At 33.0% G+C, this 16,795-nt stretch overlaps 2 protein-coding genes across 6 annotated transcripts in view; one reads left to right on the forward strand and one right to left on the reverse strand.

Moving 5' to 3' along the window:
• Positions 1 to 16,795, reverse strand: part of DOCK7 (dedicator of cytokinesis 7) — a 163,422-nt gene that overhangs the window by 98,967 nt on the left and 47,660 nt on the right. The gene's annotated exons all lie outside the window — the stretch shown is intronic.
• Positions 7,646 to 16,322, forward strand: ANGPTL3 (angiopoietin like 3). Its single transcript, XM_006089762.3, has 7 exons — positions 7,646 to 8,360; positions 9,018 to 9,128; positions 11,793 to 11,907; positions 12,415 to 12,528; positions 12,925 to 13,020; positions 14,889 to 15,155; positions 15,948 to 16,322. The coding sequence occupies exons 1-7, from the start codon at positions 7,863 to 7,865 to the stop codon at positions 16,118 to 16,120; spliced, it is 1,374 nt and encodes a 457-aa protein (XP_006089824.1). The 5' UTR covers positions 7,646 to 7,862; the 3' UTR covers positions 16,121 to 16,322.

Here is a 16,795-nt window from a genome sequence, read left to right on the forward strand (position 1 = left end):
TTTGACCCTTAGAGCAATCATTCAAATAAATCTACCCCAATTTTGCAAATTGCGGTCCCAAAAAGTTAAGGAATTTTCATATACAACCAAGTATGTGGCAAAGCTGAAATCAGAATACAGTTCAGACTTCCAAACACATGTTCTTTCCCCTACATATGGCTTTTGGGAAATAAAGGAATATGGACTGAAACATTATTAAGAAATTAAAAGACAGTTCTAATATTCTCTTAGGTTCTCCACGCAGATGTAAATAGGATGACATTTTTAAATGCGCCTTTTGTATAAATGTGATCAAGGATTTAAGATGTATAATATTCAACATTATTGCTAAAAACATATATGACAATTATGGTAAGTATAAGGAGCAGCAATAGGTAGTTACTATGAGACAATCACGTATTACAATGCATTTGACTTCATGTCCAGTTTATGATCTTGTATCTTCCACAATTTTAATAGTTCCTGCTACAAACACAGAGGAGAAATAATTCACCAAAAGAAAGAGCTAAAAAAAAAAAAAAAAAGAATGAGAGATACTTTACCTGAAGACTAGTGATGACAGCTGATAAACAAAACTTCAATAATAATAAAACCCTGCTAATGGACTGCTAGGGCAACAAAAATAGGTCTAAATTTTCTGGAAGGCGGTAGGGTAATATAGAAATTTTAAGTGAATACACTCTTTGATCCAACAAACCCACCTCTAGTCTAAGGAAAACTACACACTTGTACAAATGGGTGTGCTCAAAGAAATTCACTACAACATTTCTTATAATAGGACATAGTTACAAATAATTATAAAGAAACTAGAGGCCCAGGGCACAAATTCGTACACGGGTGAAGTCTGGCCGGCCCCAGCCCCGATCAGGATGGGGGGAATCAGGGGTGGGGCCGGCCAGTGGGAGGGGCTGCGGGCAGTTGGCCGGCCCCGCCCCTGGTCGAACTCCCAGTCAAACTCCCATTCAAGGGGACGAGAGGACAATTTGCATATCAGCCTTCTATTATACAGGATATAATGCTCATCAGCCCTGGACTAAATTAATACAGCATGACAATGTACAGTAGTATTTATTCATGTAGAAGGAGATATCCACCATGTTGGATGAAAAAAATGCAGGTTCCAGAGCAGGATACTGCGGCATTACCCTACTTGTAGAAATTTGGAATGGGAGTTAGAGAAATGAGTAAAAAGGATATTCCTGAAATATTCATAGTGGTTAATAGTGATGGCTCTAATTTCTTTTTTATAATTTCACTAGTAGCCCAGAGCACAAAATTCGTGCACATGAAAAGGGAATTAATTAGCGGAAATATTTTAATATTGCTATTTGCCCTTTCTCTTTAATAGAAGTGTGAGAGATGAAAGGAAATTAGTAAAATGTATATGAAAATAATATATAAATTTATTAATAAATAAACAGTAACAAAAGAATATAACAACAACAGAGGCATGATATAAAAATGACAAAAACATGATATGAAAACAAAAACATGATATAAAAACAACAGTGATGCAAACAATGACTGATAAATTGATTAAACTTATTCTAATATCTCCCTGTACACCACATTAAGAGTGAAAACATTTTCAGAGTGCTTGCCTAATTTCCCTTGTGCTGAAGTATTTAGAACTTTAACTTTAACGTCACATGGTTTTCGAACTCGAGAGAAAGCAACATATATTGACCATGTGCAAAAACGGGTTCAGGTAGGAATATACCTACTTTGTCTAGAGTTTGTCCTTGTGATTTATCAATAGTCATCACAAATGCTGGCATCGCGGGAAACCGTCGTCGAATAAATTTAAATGGGAGGCCAGTGTCAGATGGGAACAAATCAATTCTTGGAATCAGAACAACCTCTCCCTCTACAGATCCTGTTAATACTTCAGCTTCAATAATGTTATGTTAGTAAACTTTTGATAATAAATTTGGTACCATTACAAAGACCCTATTTACTATTAAGATTTCTCAATAGCATGATGATTGCACTCACTTTCAATTTTAATTTATGACACGGTATTCTCGAAGGAGTAATACTATTATGAAATTTGATGGCAAAATTTTCCTTTTCAGCATCATCTGTGGAATCAATGAAATCATCACTCAAATATGTGTGAAAATCTCCACCGAGTATATCCAAAATTTCTTCATTTAATTTTTGAACGTGCTCATTTTTTGGACAAAGAATTGCACATTTAGATATATTTTTAATATTATCTATAGATATAGTATTTCCAAAGGTAGCTTCAATAATAGATCCCTTACAAATCATTTCACAGGGGATTTCAATAATATCCATTCCTAAATGAAAACTGCTATCAAGTTTGCCATCTCCAAGTTTTACTCACCATTCACTATAAGCAGAATCCTCTGATCTCATATTTGTTGTAAGAAACAACTTTCTGAAACATACCCAAACATTGCAGTACTTTAAACTCGTTTGTACTATGGCCGATCGCATAGCATGTGGTACAATACTGAGACATTGTCAAAAATCCCCTCCAAGAAGGAGAACTTTCCCACCAAATACAACATTCAAATTTCTTAGTAATCTGTCTATGGCATTTATAGCACAACTGGTTGCCATGGTGCATTCATCAATAATGAGAAGTTGGGCCTTTTTAATAGTTTTAGCAACTTCACTGTTTATATTGAGTCTAGAAATTGAAGTTTCATTTAATGGAATCGGTAATTTATATTGGGAATGAAAGGTGCTTCCACCGAGAAGTAAATTTGCAGCAATTCCTGTAGACGCTGTGGGTAAAACAGTACTACCACGACCTCTAATATAATGTATTAAAACTTTATAAAGATATGCCTCCATGCTCTGAGGGCTGGTTCCTGCCTCAAACCTCGCCGTCCCGGGAAACAGCTTGTCCCGGGAAACAGCTCGGGGAGGGCGCAGCTGTGGCTAAGAGGACCCAGGACTCAGTGCGTCCACGCTCCGAGGGCGGGTTCCTGCCTGAAAACTCACTGCCCTCGTGGGAAACAGCTCGGGGAGGGTGCAGCCATTTCCAAGAAAACCCCTGCAGGACTGACTTCCTTCTGGTTGGTCGAGCCTCAGTCGTGATGTTACACCCAGAGTTTTATATAAATAGATTTGAAATTTTTTTACAGTGAGAATACATGATCTTTATAATTAGAAAAAGCAATAAAGTAGTTTCCATGGTGGGAATATGGGTATGTGTGACAACAAGCATGCAATCTGAAAATCCCTAAAGAAATGAAAAAGAGTCAGTTGTACTCAAAATAGTCAAAAGTGCCCTGGAGGTTAGTTGGAGCATCATCCCATACACCAAAATGTTAATAGAATTCAGGATTTTGTACTTTTCTATTGTTAATCCTCACTGGAGGATATTTTTCCATTGATTTTTAGAGAGAGTGGATGGAGGGAGAGAGAGAGAGAGAGAGAGAGAGAGGGAGAGAGAAACATCGATGTGAGAGAAATACATGGATTGGCTGCCTCCCACATGCATCCTGACAGGTCTGGGATGGCGCCCTTGACCAGAATCAAACCTGGGACCCTTCAATCAGAGGGCTGATGCTCTACTCACTAAGCTAAACCAGCCAGGGCAGGAATTTTTACTTTTTACAGGTTTTTGAAATATCTGAGTTTCCACAGTAAGTATTTTCAACATAAAACATTTAACATTTATTAAGAGTGAAAGCAAGTAAGATAAATAAAATTATTCCTGGAAAAAGTCACTCATCTTCTAGATCTGCACTGTCCAATAAAATAGGTTAGGAGACTATCAAGCACATGATGTGTGCCTGTTCTAATTGAGATATCCTGAGAGATAAAATGTATACCAGACTCAGTGTCTATCTGGAGGACTTAGCATGAAAAAGAATATGAAATACCTAACTAGTATTGATCACTTGTTGAAGTAATTGATATATTGGATTTAATAAAATATACTATTAAAACTAATTTCACTTGCTTCTTTTTAGCTTTTTTTCATGTATAACTCACTATATGTGCACTGGACAATGCTGCTCTGAACAAAGAGAAGAAACGGGAGCTAATGAATTACTCTGGCATTATTCTTTAGTTAATATAAACATTTCTATTTATACGTGTTTTTCTCAGTTACTTTCAGATTCTTTCTACCAAATACATTAATTCAAAAACAAATTATCACATTTAAAAAGGGAGAAATTAACAGGATACCATATTCAAAAGATCCAAAGTGCCTTGTATTTTATTCGGAAGTTGTATCTCCAAAAGATTACACAACCTGGGGGAGGATAAGGGACTTTGCTTTGCTTGGAATTCAAACAAGTCTTCTAAATGTACTATATTTCTAAGTTGCTAAAAATTTTGTATATTAGTTATTAGAAACTAGGAATCCTTAAATTAGGGTCTAATTTTGCTTAGTGCCTCTTATTTTCTTTGGCATAAAATTTTTAATTTTTATAACATTACTGGTTATATTTAATCAGGGCTCTATTTAAACAGGCACGAGTTCAAAGTTTATATTCTGCCTTTAATAATGTGTACTCAGGCAGGATGCATTGAAAGGTAAATAAAAAACCATTTATAAAATTACTACTTTCATCACATTTCCCACATTTACACTCTTACACAGCTTGTAATTAGGCAAATTATTTAATTATATTCAGTAACATGTCAAACAACTATAAAAAAAATCCAAATATTTCTACCCTGAAACAATACATTCTAAAAACCAAGAATATGTGACCTTGATTCCAATCTACCTGTTAGTGATACAAGGGAGGAAGTGTATGAATTGTGCAAATGTTAATATTCTCGTATAATAACCCAAATGGAAGAAAATTCCTTCACACAGCCTCTCTTTGGTATTAATGCTGTTACTTTCATGCACTGGAAGGGGATATTTTTTAAATTCCTTTCTCTAAAAAGAACGGAAAATTCTCATGTTATAACTTTATCATTCTCTTATTAATTCAGTACATATTTATTGTTTCTCCAAAAAGTAAGGCTTTGTACTAACATGCTATAAGGGATATAAATTAAAAACAGATATAAATTTTGCTAATAACAGCTTATAATACAATAGAGATGAGAAGTTGGCCCATCTCAATTTCCCCTCAACTAGAAAGTAGATAAAATATCAGGGTCAATAGTTAAGCCAGAAAAGTAGACAGTTTAGTTAAGAGAAGTTTCGAAATATGACCTTCATGACCAATAATGACAACACTAACTTTTCCCTTTTAAAAAAAGAGAGAGAAAATTCAAATTTTTTCACTACTTCAACATATGCTTTTATAATTTTATAATACGTACCACTGGTAAAGGTTAAGAAGAATATAAAGTATAAGGAAAAATTATTTTGTTTTTCTTCTTCATTACTGGAAGTATTTCTATATTTTATTTAGTTGCATTCTTCATTTCTCTTAACAGAAATATTTACATGATTCTGTATTGGATACTTAGAAAAATAATACACAGGCTAAACAAAAGACAATATAATTCTATGTACTACTAAAGTCCAAGAGAACAAAACTCCGAAAATCTAGACTCTGGCAAAATTTCCCAACTTATGTCTTAACATGAGATTAGATAATATTCAACAATAGAATAATACAGTATGTACATAAATGTATTGATTGTTTCTAACTACCATAAAAAGCTAATATATAATACTGTGTAATGTTTACTAAGCACCAGGTAGTGTTCTAAGTGCTTTAAAAACACTAATTTTTAATCTTTATACAATTCAATGAAGTAGGTATTAACTTCACTTGACAGATAAGAAAACAGAGATGCAGAAAACCTAAGTAATGTGACCAAGAGTCACACAGCTGCAGAATAGCAGGGCATTCCAATTTAGCTAGTCTCTCTCCACAGTCATACTCAACCACTAGAGCATCTACCTCTACTGTAAATATTATGTATCCAAAGCCCTTAATTCTAAATCAAAAGAAAGGGTCTGTATTTTATACCAGAAAGAGAGACATTTCTAAGAGTAGAAATTTAGAAATGGTTCATTTTGTAAAGTGTTACTTGATAATTTACAATTTAAATTGAAATTCATTATGTTAAAGCTTTTTTCTCTTTGCAAACAAAGGCCTTCATGCAAAATTTCTTTTACATAGGGCTGATTTTATAGACACACGCAGATTAAAAACTGTTTCATGAGATATAATGACTAATATTTTGAGTGCTTCCTATTGCCAGACACTGTCCTAAGTGCTTTACACATATTACTTTTAATTCTCATAATCCCATAATTATGTAATATATGGAACTACTCTAACGTACAGTTGAGGAGACTGAGGTATGAGAAGGTTAAATAACTTGTCTAAGGCCAGACAGCAAGAGCTGGCTTTTGGACCCAGGCCAGTCTGATTCCAGAACCCACATTCTTAACAATTTTACTATATTAATTTGTCAAGATAAGAAACTTTTAAAGAATTATTACTTCTTCCATAAGTTCTTAATATAAACACTCAAGAAAAATAATCACTTATAATTTAACCAAGGTATTAAGTGTTTTTCCTTTTAACCATAAGTGAGAAGAAGCACAGTGGAACATTAATTTTTACACATACTACTGTTTTGTTTTTGTTAAATTTATATTATCAAAATTGTTACCAAGCTCACAAACTTCAGAAAAATGTATAATGAGCAAATCATTTCAAACACTGAAAGTATTTAATTCTGGTTTGACCTTAGAAGACCACAATCTATTGGCCTTTCAGTGGGTACATAGAAAACAGGCTAGAACATAGAGACAAAGTATAAAAGAGAAAAGGGGTGAAATACCATTTAATGTATGGGATTTTGTGATAATATACAAATACATATGGTTAAGACAGATCATCTGAAGCAAATATGTATATTAACAAATAATTATAACAAGAAATATATAATCATTTGTTAGCGTATCAGCATGGGAGTACAGCATTGAGAATCATAAAGATTACCCAAAAAAGTGGAAGAAGGCTTCACAAAGAAGGCATTTATTTTTTGTAACAGGTAACTGTTTTCCTAAAAACTAAAATATAATTTGGAAAATTCATACTTAATTCATTAATGATGAATTTACCAGTCAAAAGAGTCTGGTGGTTATTTTTAAATCTCTAAAAATCATGACAAATTAAAATCAGCTTTTAAAAATAGGTAGATTGCCCTAATTGGTTTGGCTCAGTGGACAGAGCGTCGGCCTGCGGACTGAAAGGTCCCAGGTTTGATTCTGGTCAAGAGCATGTACCTTGGTTGTGGGCACATCCCCAGTGGGAGGTGTGCAGGAGGGAGCTGATCGATGTTTCTCTCTCAATGATGTTTCTAACTCTCTCTCCCTTCCTCTCTGTAAAAAATCAATAAAATATATATTTTTAAAAAAATAGGTAGATCATGCACTAGCCAGTTTGGCTCAATGGATAGAGCATCGACCTACAGACTAAAGGGTCCCAGGTTCGATTCTGGTCAAGGGCACATGCCCGGGTTGAAGGCTCGATCCCCAGTGGGGAGCGTGCAGGAGGCAGCTAATCATGATTCTCTCTCATCATTGATGTTTCTATCTCTCTCTCCCTATTCCTTCCTCTCTGAAATTAATAAAAATATTTTTAAAAATAAAAATAAAAACAGGTAGATCACATAACAATGAAAATGTAACTTATAGCAAAATTAAATACAGTAACAATTTAGAATGACCTATTAAGTTAGTTGCTCATTTCTTTGATTTCATTTAGCATTGATCTGACTCACTGTGGAAGGTTACATTCGTACAAGTTTACACAGTTTAATGATTAACTATATTCACCTGCCAACCTTATGTGGCAAACAGTGGTATATATAGAGTTCAGAAATCTAGGTCAGCTTGGAAGAGAAAACTTGTCCCAAATTGCTTGAAATTGAATAATTAAGATAAAATGTACACGATTAAGCTCTTTCTTTTTATTATTCCTCTAGTTATCTCTTCCAGAATTGACCAAGACTATTATTCACCATTTGATTCTATATCTCCACAGCCAAAATCAAGATTTGCTATGTTAGATGATGTAAAAATTTTAGCCAATGGCCTTCTTCAATTAGGGCATGGTCTTAAAGACTTTGTCCATAAGACTAAGGGCCAAATTAATGACATATTTGAAAAACTCAACATATTTGATCAGTCTTTCTACGATCTATCACTACAAACTAATGAAATAAAAGAAGAAGAAAAGAAACTTAGAACAACTACATCCAAACTACAAGTCAAAAATGAAGAAGTGAAGAATATGTCACTTGAACTCAACTCAAAACTTGAAAATGTCCTAGAAGAAAAAATTCTACTTCAACAAAAAGTGAGGTATTTGGAAGAGCAATTAACCAATTTAATTAAAAATCAACCTGAAATTCAGGAACACCCAGAGGTAACTTCGCTTAAAGTAAGTAGAAACCAAAAAGTATTCATGATTATGTTTAAATGTGGATCGTTTAAAAAAATATTTAAGATAAGCTACTTTAAATACTTGTTACACAATTGAAATACTGTATTTTTTTTTTAAGAAAAAAAGCCTCCAGGAAATAAAATTTTCTATTATAATTTTCAGTTAGTTTTTGTTTCCCTAACATTAAATATGAAAACTAAACTATTTTTCAAATGAAAATTATAACTTTACAGTTAAATAATAAAATATGGAACACAATATTTGCACATTATTGGAGGCAAGAAAAATGTTAAAGGAATCTAACTTGAAACTATTTTTTCATGTTTAAAATAAATAAAAGTAATACAGTAAATGGTAAAGATTTATTTCTATTAAAATACAGGGTTTGGGGGGGTTGTTTTGTTTTTTATTTTTATTTAATTGAAGTAGTTTAAAGTACAGGAAATCAGATTTTAGAGATGGTACATTTATAAAAAACATTTTAAAAAGTATGTACTATTTGAAAGTACACACAAGAGTAAAATAATTACCTGTATTCATTTCTCTAATCTACTATTAGCTTTAAAAATTAGACTGTGATAGTGTTATAATAAATTAAAAAATTTAACAAAAATGAAAAAAGAAACTTCTAACCAACCTATAACCTATGTCCAGACTTTTGTAGAACAGCAAGATAACAGCATCAAAGACCTTCTCCAGACTGTGGAAGAGCAATATAGACAATTAAACCAACAGCATAGTCAAATAAAAGAAATAGAAAATCAGGTAAGTCAATATTTTAATGGTATATCCAATCTTTTATATAAATTTTAGGTTTATGAAAACACTGAACCCTAAAATTACTTTAAATAATTATAGCTGAAGAGTGAGTAAAAGGATCACATCAGCATAATTGTTATGCTTGCAGGCTCTGAAGCTGATAAACTTACCAGGGTTTGAGTCTAAAATTTTTGTGTGACCTTCAATAAATTACTTAACCCCTTTGTCTTTCACTTTCCTCACTCACTCTATGGAGACAGTAATAAGAAAATATCTTATAGGATTGTTATGAGAAAAAAGGATTGATTCATGTAAAGTATGTCCTCAATATAACAGCCAAAGTGATTATTAAAATTTAAATTAGATCATGTCCCTCTGTTCAAAATCCTACAATGGCTTCTCGCCTCACTCACAGGCCTGTAAGACCCCAGATGAGCCTTTACTATGTCTCTGACTTCATCTCTTCTACTCTAGTCATATAAGCCTCTTCACTGTTACCCAAAGACTTCAATCATGCTGCCATCTCAGGGCCTCTGCCTTGCTGTTCCCGCCTGGAGCGCTCTTCTCCCTGGTTCTGCAAGGTCCACTCTCATTTCCTCTGGGTCTTTCCAAATACAGAATTCTCAATGAAGTCTTCTAGGGTCACTTAAAAATTAGAATCCCCTACTCCCATCCTTGAAACCTGCTACCTCCTTCATTACTCTTTTTTTCCTTAGCACCTACCTCTATTTAACATAATATATTTTTTAGTTATTTATTTTGTCTGTCCCTGCACTAGTATGTAAGCTCCATGAGTACAGGAATTTTCTTCCATTTTTAAAACTGCTATTGCCTCAGAATATAGCACACTGTCTGACACTTACTAGGCACTTAATAAATATATGTTGAATTAATAAAGGTAATGACATAGCACAAAAAAAGTCAATAAAAACTTACTCTTATTAGAAACTGTGTACCTGATAATTAAGTTTAATTCCCAACAATAAAATTAATCTACAATGTAAACAACTGGCTAGGTAAGAAAAATACCTATTTAGAATAAAGCTGTCAGAATCTAAGCATTCCAATATATAATTCCACTAGAGGCCCAGTGCACGGATTCGTGCATCGGTGGGGTCCCTCGGCCTGGCCTGCAGGGATCGGGCCGAAACCGACTCTCCAACATCCCCAGAGGTCCCGGGTGGGAGAGGGCACGCCAAGCCAGGCCGAGGGACGCCACCGATGCACGAATCCGTGCACTGGGCCTCTAGTGGTATTATATATTGGAATGCTTAGATCCAGCTGATCGGGGCTGGTAAGGGACCACAGGAGGGCTCCAGGGCATGTCCGGACCATCTCGCACAGTACCTATCAGTTGGAACCCAGCAGCAAGCTAACTTACTGGTCAGTGCACGTCATAATGACTGGTCCAACGGTCAGACACTTAGTATATTAGGCTTTTATTATATAGGATAGTTTGAAATATTAATAATACTATTAAACAGTCATTCAAGAGGGTTCAAAAATAACAGAGTTGGAGAAATGGATTAAAAAATAGTTGCCAAGAATTAAAGAACAAATATTATTACCAATTTCCAGTAAACCAACATATCATTATATGTTTCAGTAATTACGTGACATTAATTTTAGTAGGTTATTTTTGCTAATTTATGAATCATAATTTGGTAGGTTATTTTTTGAAAATTTTCCAGTTTTTTTGACAAGTAGTTTTGATTTCCATAATTTCATTCTTATTTTGTTATTTTTCTAAATTATTTTTCCTATATCTTTTATTATGATTAAATGAACCTGCTGACATAAAAAAACTAACACTAGTAACAGAAAATATTATATACATACCCTGCTTTTCTCAATCAATAAGAAGAGTTTTCAGCCTATAAATTGCAAACCTAGCAAACATTAAATAAGCTGTTATTGCTAAACTTATAGGACAATGAAATATTGAAAATATTGAAAGTAAATAAATAAGCCTGCCAATTTGTTACCTTTACAGATATGTTTACATGTCAAAAACTATCAGAAAGCAGCCTTGTTTGAATTATATGCTATGTCTTAAAGGCAGGTCTGAGAAATAATAAAATCTGCAACTGAGAATTAATAAATTTAAAATCTGCTTTGCTACTGATTACAACATATATTCTATTCAGATAAATAAATAGAACATATTAAAATATTTATGCAAAGTCTTTGCCTTTGGTCTTGATGTCTCTTTGCCTTGCTCTTTCTGTATTTTTTAATTCATTAAATAATGTGCCTGATTAAATATTTTTAGAACAGATCTGTATAATCTGTATAGCATTGTTTATCCCTCTTAAAAATCAAAAGCAAAGCCTGACGGGTGTGGTTTAGTGGTTGAGTGTCAACCAATGAACCAGGAGGTCACAGTTCAATGCCTGGTCAGAGCACATGCCGGGGTTGCAGGCTCCACCCCCAGTGATGGGGAGAGGTACAGGAGGCAGCTGATTTAATGACTCTCATCATTGATGTTTATATCTCTTCTCCTTCTCCCTCTCTCTAAAATCAATAAAATATATTTTTAAAAAACCAAAAGCAGTAACACATTATGAATTAAAAGATACATGCAAGTCGTACTTTTAATATCCTCACTCAGATTCCCTTAACTGTATATTCAGTATCATTTTTAAAAGTACATTTATATTCTTTTATCAGTTAAGAAGAACTGGTATTCAAGAATCCACAGAAAATTCTCTTTCTCCAAAACCAAGAGCACCCAGAACTACTCCCTCTCTTCACTTAAATGAAACAAAAAATGTACCACATGATGGTAAGATAATTTGGTTTCCTTCCTGAAGCTATTATCAAATTCTTCTTCCATCACAAAATCTCTATTCTCAGGGCCTGTTCTAGACTAAAAGAGAGTAAATAGACAAAGCTACCCAATACGACGTTAACCTAAATTGGATCCTGATGTTTTAGTCTTTTTAACCCTATAAAATACATTCTTAAAATAATCAGAGATATATGAATATAGACTTGATATTAGATAATATGGAATTATTATTAATTTTCTTAGATGTAATAGTGGTATTGTAGTCATGTAAAAGAATAATCTCATGGTAATAACTATTTTGGCATTCTTTGCATAACATGCTATCTAATAAAAATGCTTAGCATAAAGTACTTCTTCAGTAATACATTAATTTCAGTAATACATTACTGAAGAAGGCTCAAGGCTACATTCACTATAATTCCATAAAATGTCAAGATCTCAAGCTCCAAAGATATTGTTCTTATTACTATATCTTATGTAGTAACATTTTGTTGATTCTAGACATTCCTGCTGATTGTACCGCCATTTATAACAAAGGTGAACATACAAGTGGCATCTATTCCATTAGACCCAGCGGCTCTCAAGTTTTTAATGTCTACTGTGATGTTAAATCAGGTAAAACTAGCCTACAAAGAAAACAGACAGTAGTTAGTTCAGGTTACTTACTACCTATTAGTAATACTGATCCTGTCATTTTTATTCTGAATATATATCAAATGAAATATATATAACATGAGTAATAGTTATATAGATCTAATACTTATATTTGTCTTTTTAATATATGTACTTATGCATATATTATTTTCCATAAAATAATCTAAAATGACTATTGTCAATAAGTTTAAGACAAACTCATTAGTTATCCTTTACTTAATGTCTTGACCATAATAAAGTAACAGCATTAATAAATATCTTACACAGCCACCAATCAAAACCAAACCAAGTAAAAGTCTTTTGTTAAATCTATCAGCATCAATCTACTAAAAATGCACTGTTGTTCACTGTATTCAGGTAGTTCCTGGACATTAATTCAACACCGAATAGATGGATCACAAAACTTCAATGAAACTTGGGAAAACTACAAATATGGTTTTGGGCGGCTTGATGGTAAGGTGACTTCATATTCATTCATTTACTTGTTAAAAATATTTATTTATTATAGACTGGGCATTAGGAATGTAACAATGAATGAGAACAGTCCCAGCCTTCATAGGACTTAACAGTTACACATGTTAGTAGTTACACTTATTATGTATTTATTTAAATTATACTACTCAAAACTAGATGTCTGCTCTTAAGTATACTTATCATAATTTAATTAGATGGCTTCTAATAATCATAATTATTAAAAAACAATTATAATTAAATGCTATATATTTTGATACATGGTAAATGCTATGAATGACGAAGAAAACCATCCTTATCACTAGTCACTCTACTTTCTTATTAGCATCTTAGATATCAATTATTGGAGGATGTAAGAGGTGAAGCTGTCAGATGTACAGTATAAACCGTTCAGATTTCAATTATTTAAATAATATAAATGTATACTATAAGATGTGTTTAAAATAAATTAGTTCTCCAAAAGTATTATACTTTGATCACAGAATAAAATTAGTAAATAAGATAAAAAATAAAATTAGTAAAATAAAAAGAGGTTTACATGTTATAGAATCCATGAATGATGTACAAGCAAACATTTATAAAATGGAAAATATTCATCATTTTATCAAATTTTTAAACACTCAATACTATTTGAGCATTAAAAATCTTTTTGTATTCAAACTACCAGTTAAATCCCTAACTAAAAGGTATATTCAGTAATGTTTTGTAGCTTCAAATCTTCTACTAGTAAGAATGAATCAACCCCAAAATAAAAGGCTGACAGTTAATTTCAAAGTACTCATTTATTTTGGAAAGAAGATAAGCCACTTATAATGCATTCCAAAGTCTATACATGAATAAGTGCCCAATATATGGCTCTGTTCATATCTTTAAATTAGGTTTTCTTATATTAAGTCACTGAAAGCACATAGGAAATCAGTTTTGGTACCAAATTTCTATTTCTCAAGTATGCCATTTTCCATCCATTGGTGGTAGTTGTTATTTGCTTTGTGTTGAAAAAGCCAACTTTTCCTTGCTTCCTGGTTTCTAGCTATAGCAAAATTGATTGAACACTGTTGACAGTTATCTTAATGTTTAGCCTGTCTTTGTCAGCCTTCCCATTAAATTATGTTTGAGATTTTAAAAAAAGAAAGTAAGCTAGTTGTAGGTGCAATTCTTAAAATGAACTCTCTTAGTAATTCAATATCAACAGAAAATTTTGACATTTTCCTTAAATATTTTAATAAAAAGGGTTGTGATATTTAAAAAAATCTATCTGTATTTATGTTATGTTTTAATTCCAAATAAAAATAATTTTTTCAATTATAGAGAAAAGTTATTAAAATTATACTCTTTAACTTTAAATCTTTTTAAATTTTATTTTCTTCTTTTTCTACAAACAACAACATATATATCAAGCAATTGTCAAAGGCCAAGATTATATCTGAGAAAAATGACTTATCATCCAGGTCTCTGGAAATACTTATCAAATCTCTTCATAGTATATGGTATTAATAAACAGTTGATAGTAAAGCCAGTACAGATAATATTTTACCAATGATCAGACCTAAAAATGTCTATAATAGACTAATATGTTTAACCCATGAACTGTGGTTCACAATATCCATTTGAGAAAAAATAATCAGACTTAGGCAAGCCTATTAATATTTTTAACATTTTTGTACATGTAACGATCTTCAATAAAATTGTTTCAAAAAGAAATATTTTAAGAGACTCTAAAATAACTAAGGAATTTGAGACTAAAACAACTCATTTATTTACACTAGTAAAAAAATTTTCTCAAAAAAATAAAAAGTTATTATCTAATCTGCAGTTAACAATCCACAGATTTTTATAATTTTTCTTTTCAGGAGAATTTTGGTTGGGTCTAGAGAAGATATACTCCATAGTAAAGCAATCTAATTACATTTTACGAATTGAACTAGAAGATTGGAAAGGCACCAAGCATTATATTGAATATTCTTTTCACTTGGGAAATCATGAAACCAACTATAAACTACACTTAGTTGAGATTACCGGCAATGTACCCAGTACACTCCTGGTCAACAAAGATTTGGTGTTTTCTACTTGGGATCACAGAGCAAAAGGACACTTCAACTGTCCAGAAAGTTATTCAGGTATCTTTTCCTAATATCAATACTTTGTTTTTCAATGTTTACACTATCTTCCTAAAGTATCTACAATGCCAACTCTTTAAAAACTGAATCCCAAATAATCACTTTTCTACAGGTAAAACATATCTTAATATGTGTTAATGTAAGTAATATTAGTACATATAACATCTTAATATAAGTATCATATTAAGTGTTATATTAAGTGCTAACTCAACTTGTGTTTTTTTTACCTTTAACCTTGCTCAGATATTTTATTTTTGGTGGAGTATATGAGTCTTGTACAGATTATCCTATATAATAAAAGTAATATGCAAATCGACCGAACAGTGGAACGACCAGTTGCTATGGCACGCACTGACCATCAGGGGGCAGACGCTCAACATAGGAGCTGCCCCCTGGTGGTCAGTGCGCTCCTACAGAGGAGCGCCGCTCAGCCACAAGCAGGGTTATCGGCTGGCGAGTGCAGTGGCAGTGGTGGGAGCCTCTCCCGCCTCCATGGAGCACTAAGGACGTCCGACTGCTGACTTAGGCCCACTCCCATTGGGGAACGGGCCTAAGCCGTCAGTCGGACATCGCTCAAGGGCTCCCGGACTGCTAAAGGGCGCAGGCTGGGCTAAGCACCCCCCCCCCCCGAGTGCACGAATGTTGTGCACCAGGCCTCTAGTTTAAAATAAAGATACATGCATACAACACTGTCATATTTATAAGAAATAAAGATATACTTCATGTGGAAATACAGTAACAATAACTACATACGAGTTTCTATCCATTCAATTGCATATCTATCTTCTTTAGGAGGCTGGTGGTGGCATGATGTATGTGAAGAAAACAACCTAAATGGTAAATATAACAAGCCAAGAACAAAAACTAAGCCAGAGAGGAGAAGAGGAATATGTTGGAAGTCTCAAAATGGAAGGTTATACTCCATCAAATCAACCAAAATGTTGATCCATCCAAAAGATTCATAACGCTCTGACTGAACTAAAGCAAATTAAAAAACCAATAAATTAAACATTAAAATCACCCCAAGTTACTGTGGTTTAATAAACTGGTATTAAATAGAAGGCTTTAGAAAAAATTATTTTAAAGCCACTGTTGATTTAAGATTAAACATATTATCACATCACCTAAAAGAATACCAATTACCTTCTTAATCAAATTCTTATAACATTTATTCATTTATTTTGTGATATGGAAATCAATTTTAACTAATGGGTAAATTTTTAAACCAGCTACGGCTTTAATAACTTTTTAAAATAAAAGCTTACAAAGAGACTTTTATTTTAAAAGTCATCATGTGGGCTACTTTCACAACCTCCTCGGTTAAAAAAGACTAGTTTCCTTGTTAAAATTCTAAACTTGAATAAGTATAAAAAACTATAAGTATATAGTTTTTAAATACTGTAATACTATTTAATTCAAAACTAAAATTCACTCAATTCATAGTACATGTAAAAATCTATAATATGAATTTTTAAACTGATGCTTTGCCCTAACCGGTTTGGCTCAGTGAATAGAGCGTCGGCCTGTGGACTCAAGGGTCCCAGGTTCGATTCCAGCCAAGGGCATGTACCTTGGTTGCGGGCATATCCCCAGTAGGGGGTGTGTAGGAGGCAGCTGATTGATGTTTCTCTCTCATCGAT

The sequence above is a fragment of the Myotis lucifugus genome, unplaced genomic scaffold, assembly GCF_000147115.1.
Source record: "Myotis lucifugus unplaced genomic scaffold, Myoluc2.0 scaffold_63, whole genome shotgun sequence".
NCBI lineage: Eukaryota > Metazoa > Chordata > Mammalia > Chiroptera > Vespertilionidae > Myotis > Myotis lucifugus.

Bases quoted from the DNA above. Each gene is read 5' to 3' on its own strand.
- ANGPTL3 (XM_006089762.3), top strand. From the start codon at position 7,863: ATGTACACGATTAAGCTCTTTCTTTTTATTATTCCTCTAGTTATCTCT. The intron at 11,908-12,414 runs GTAAGATAATTT...TGTTGATTCTAG, and splicing joins AAAAAATGTACCACATGATG to ACATTCCTGCTGATTGTACC. The intron at 15,156-15,947 runs GTATCTTTTCCT...TATCTTCTTTAG, and splicing joins CTGTCCAGAAAGTTATTCAG to GAGGCTGGTGGTGGCATGAT.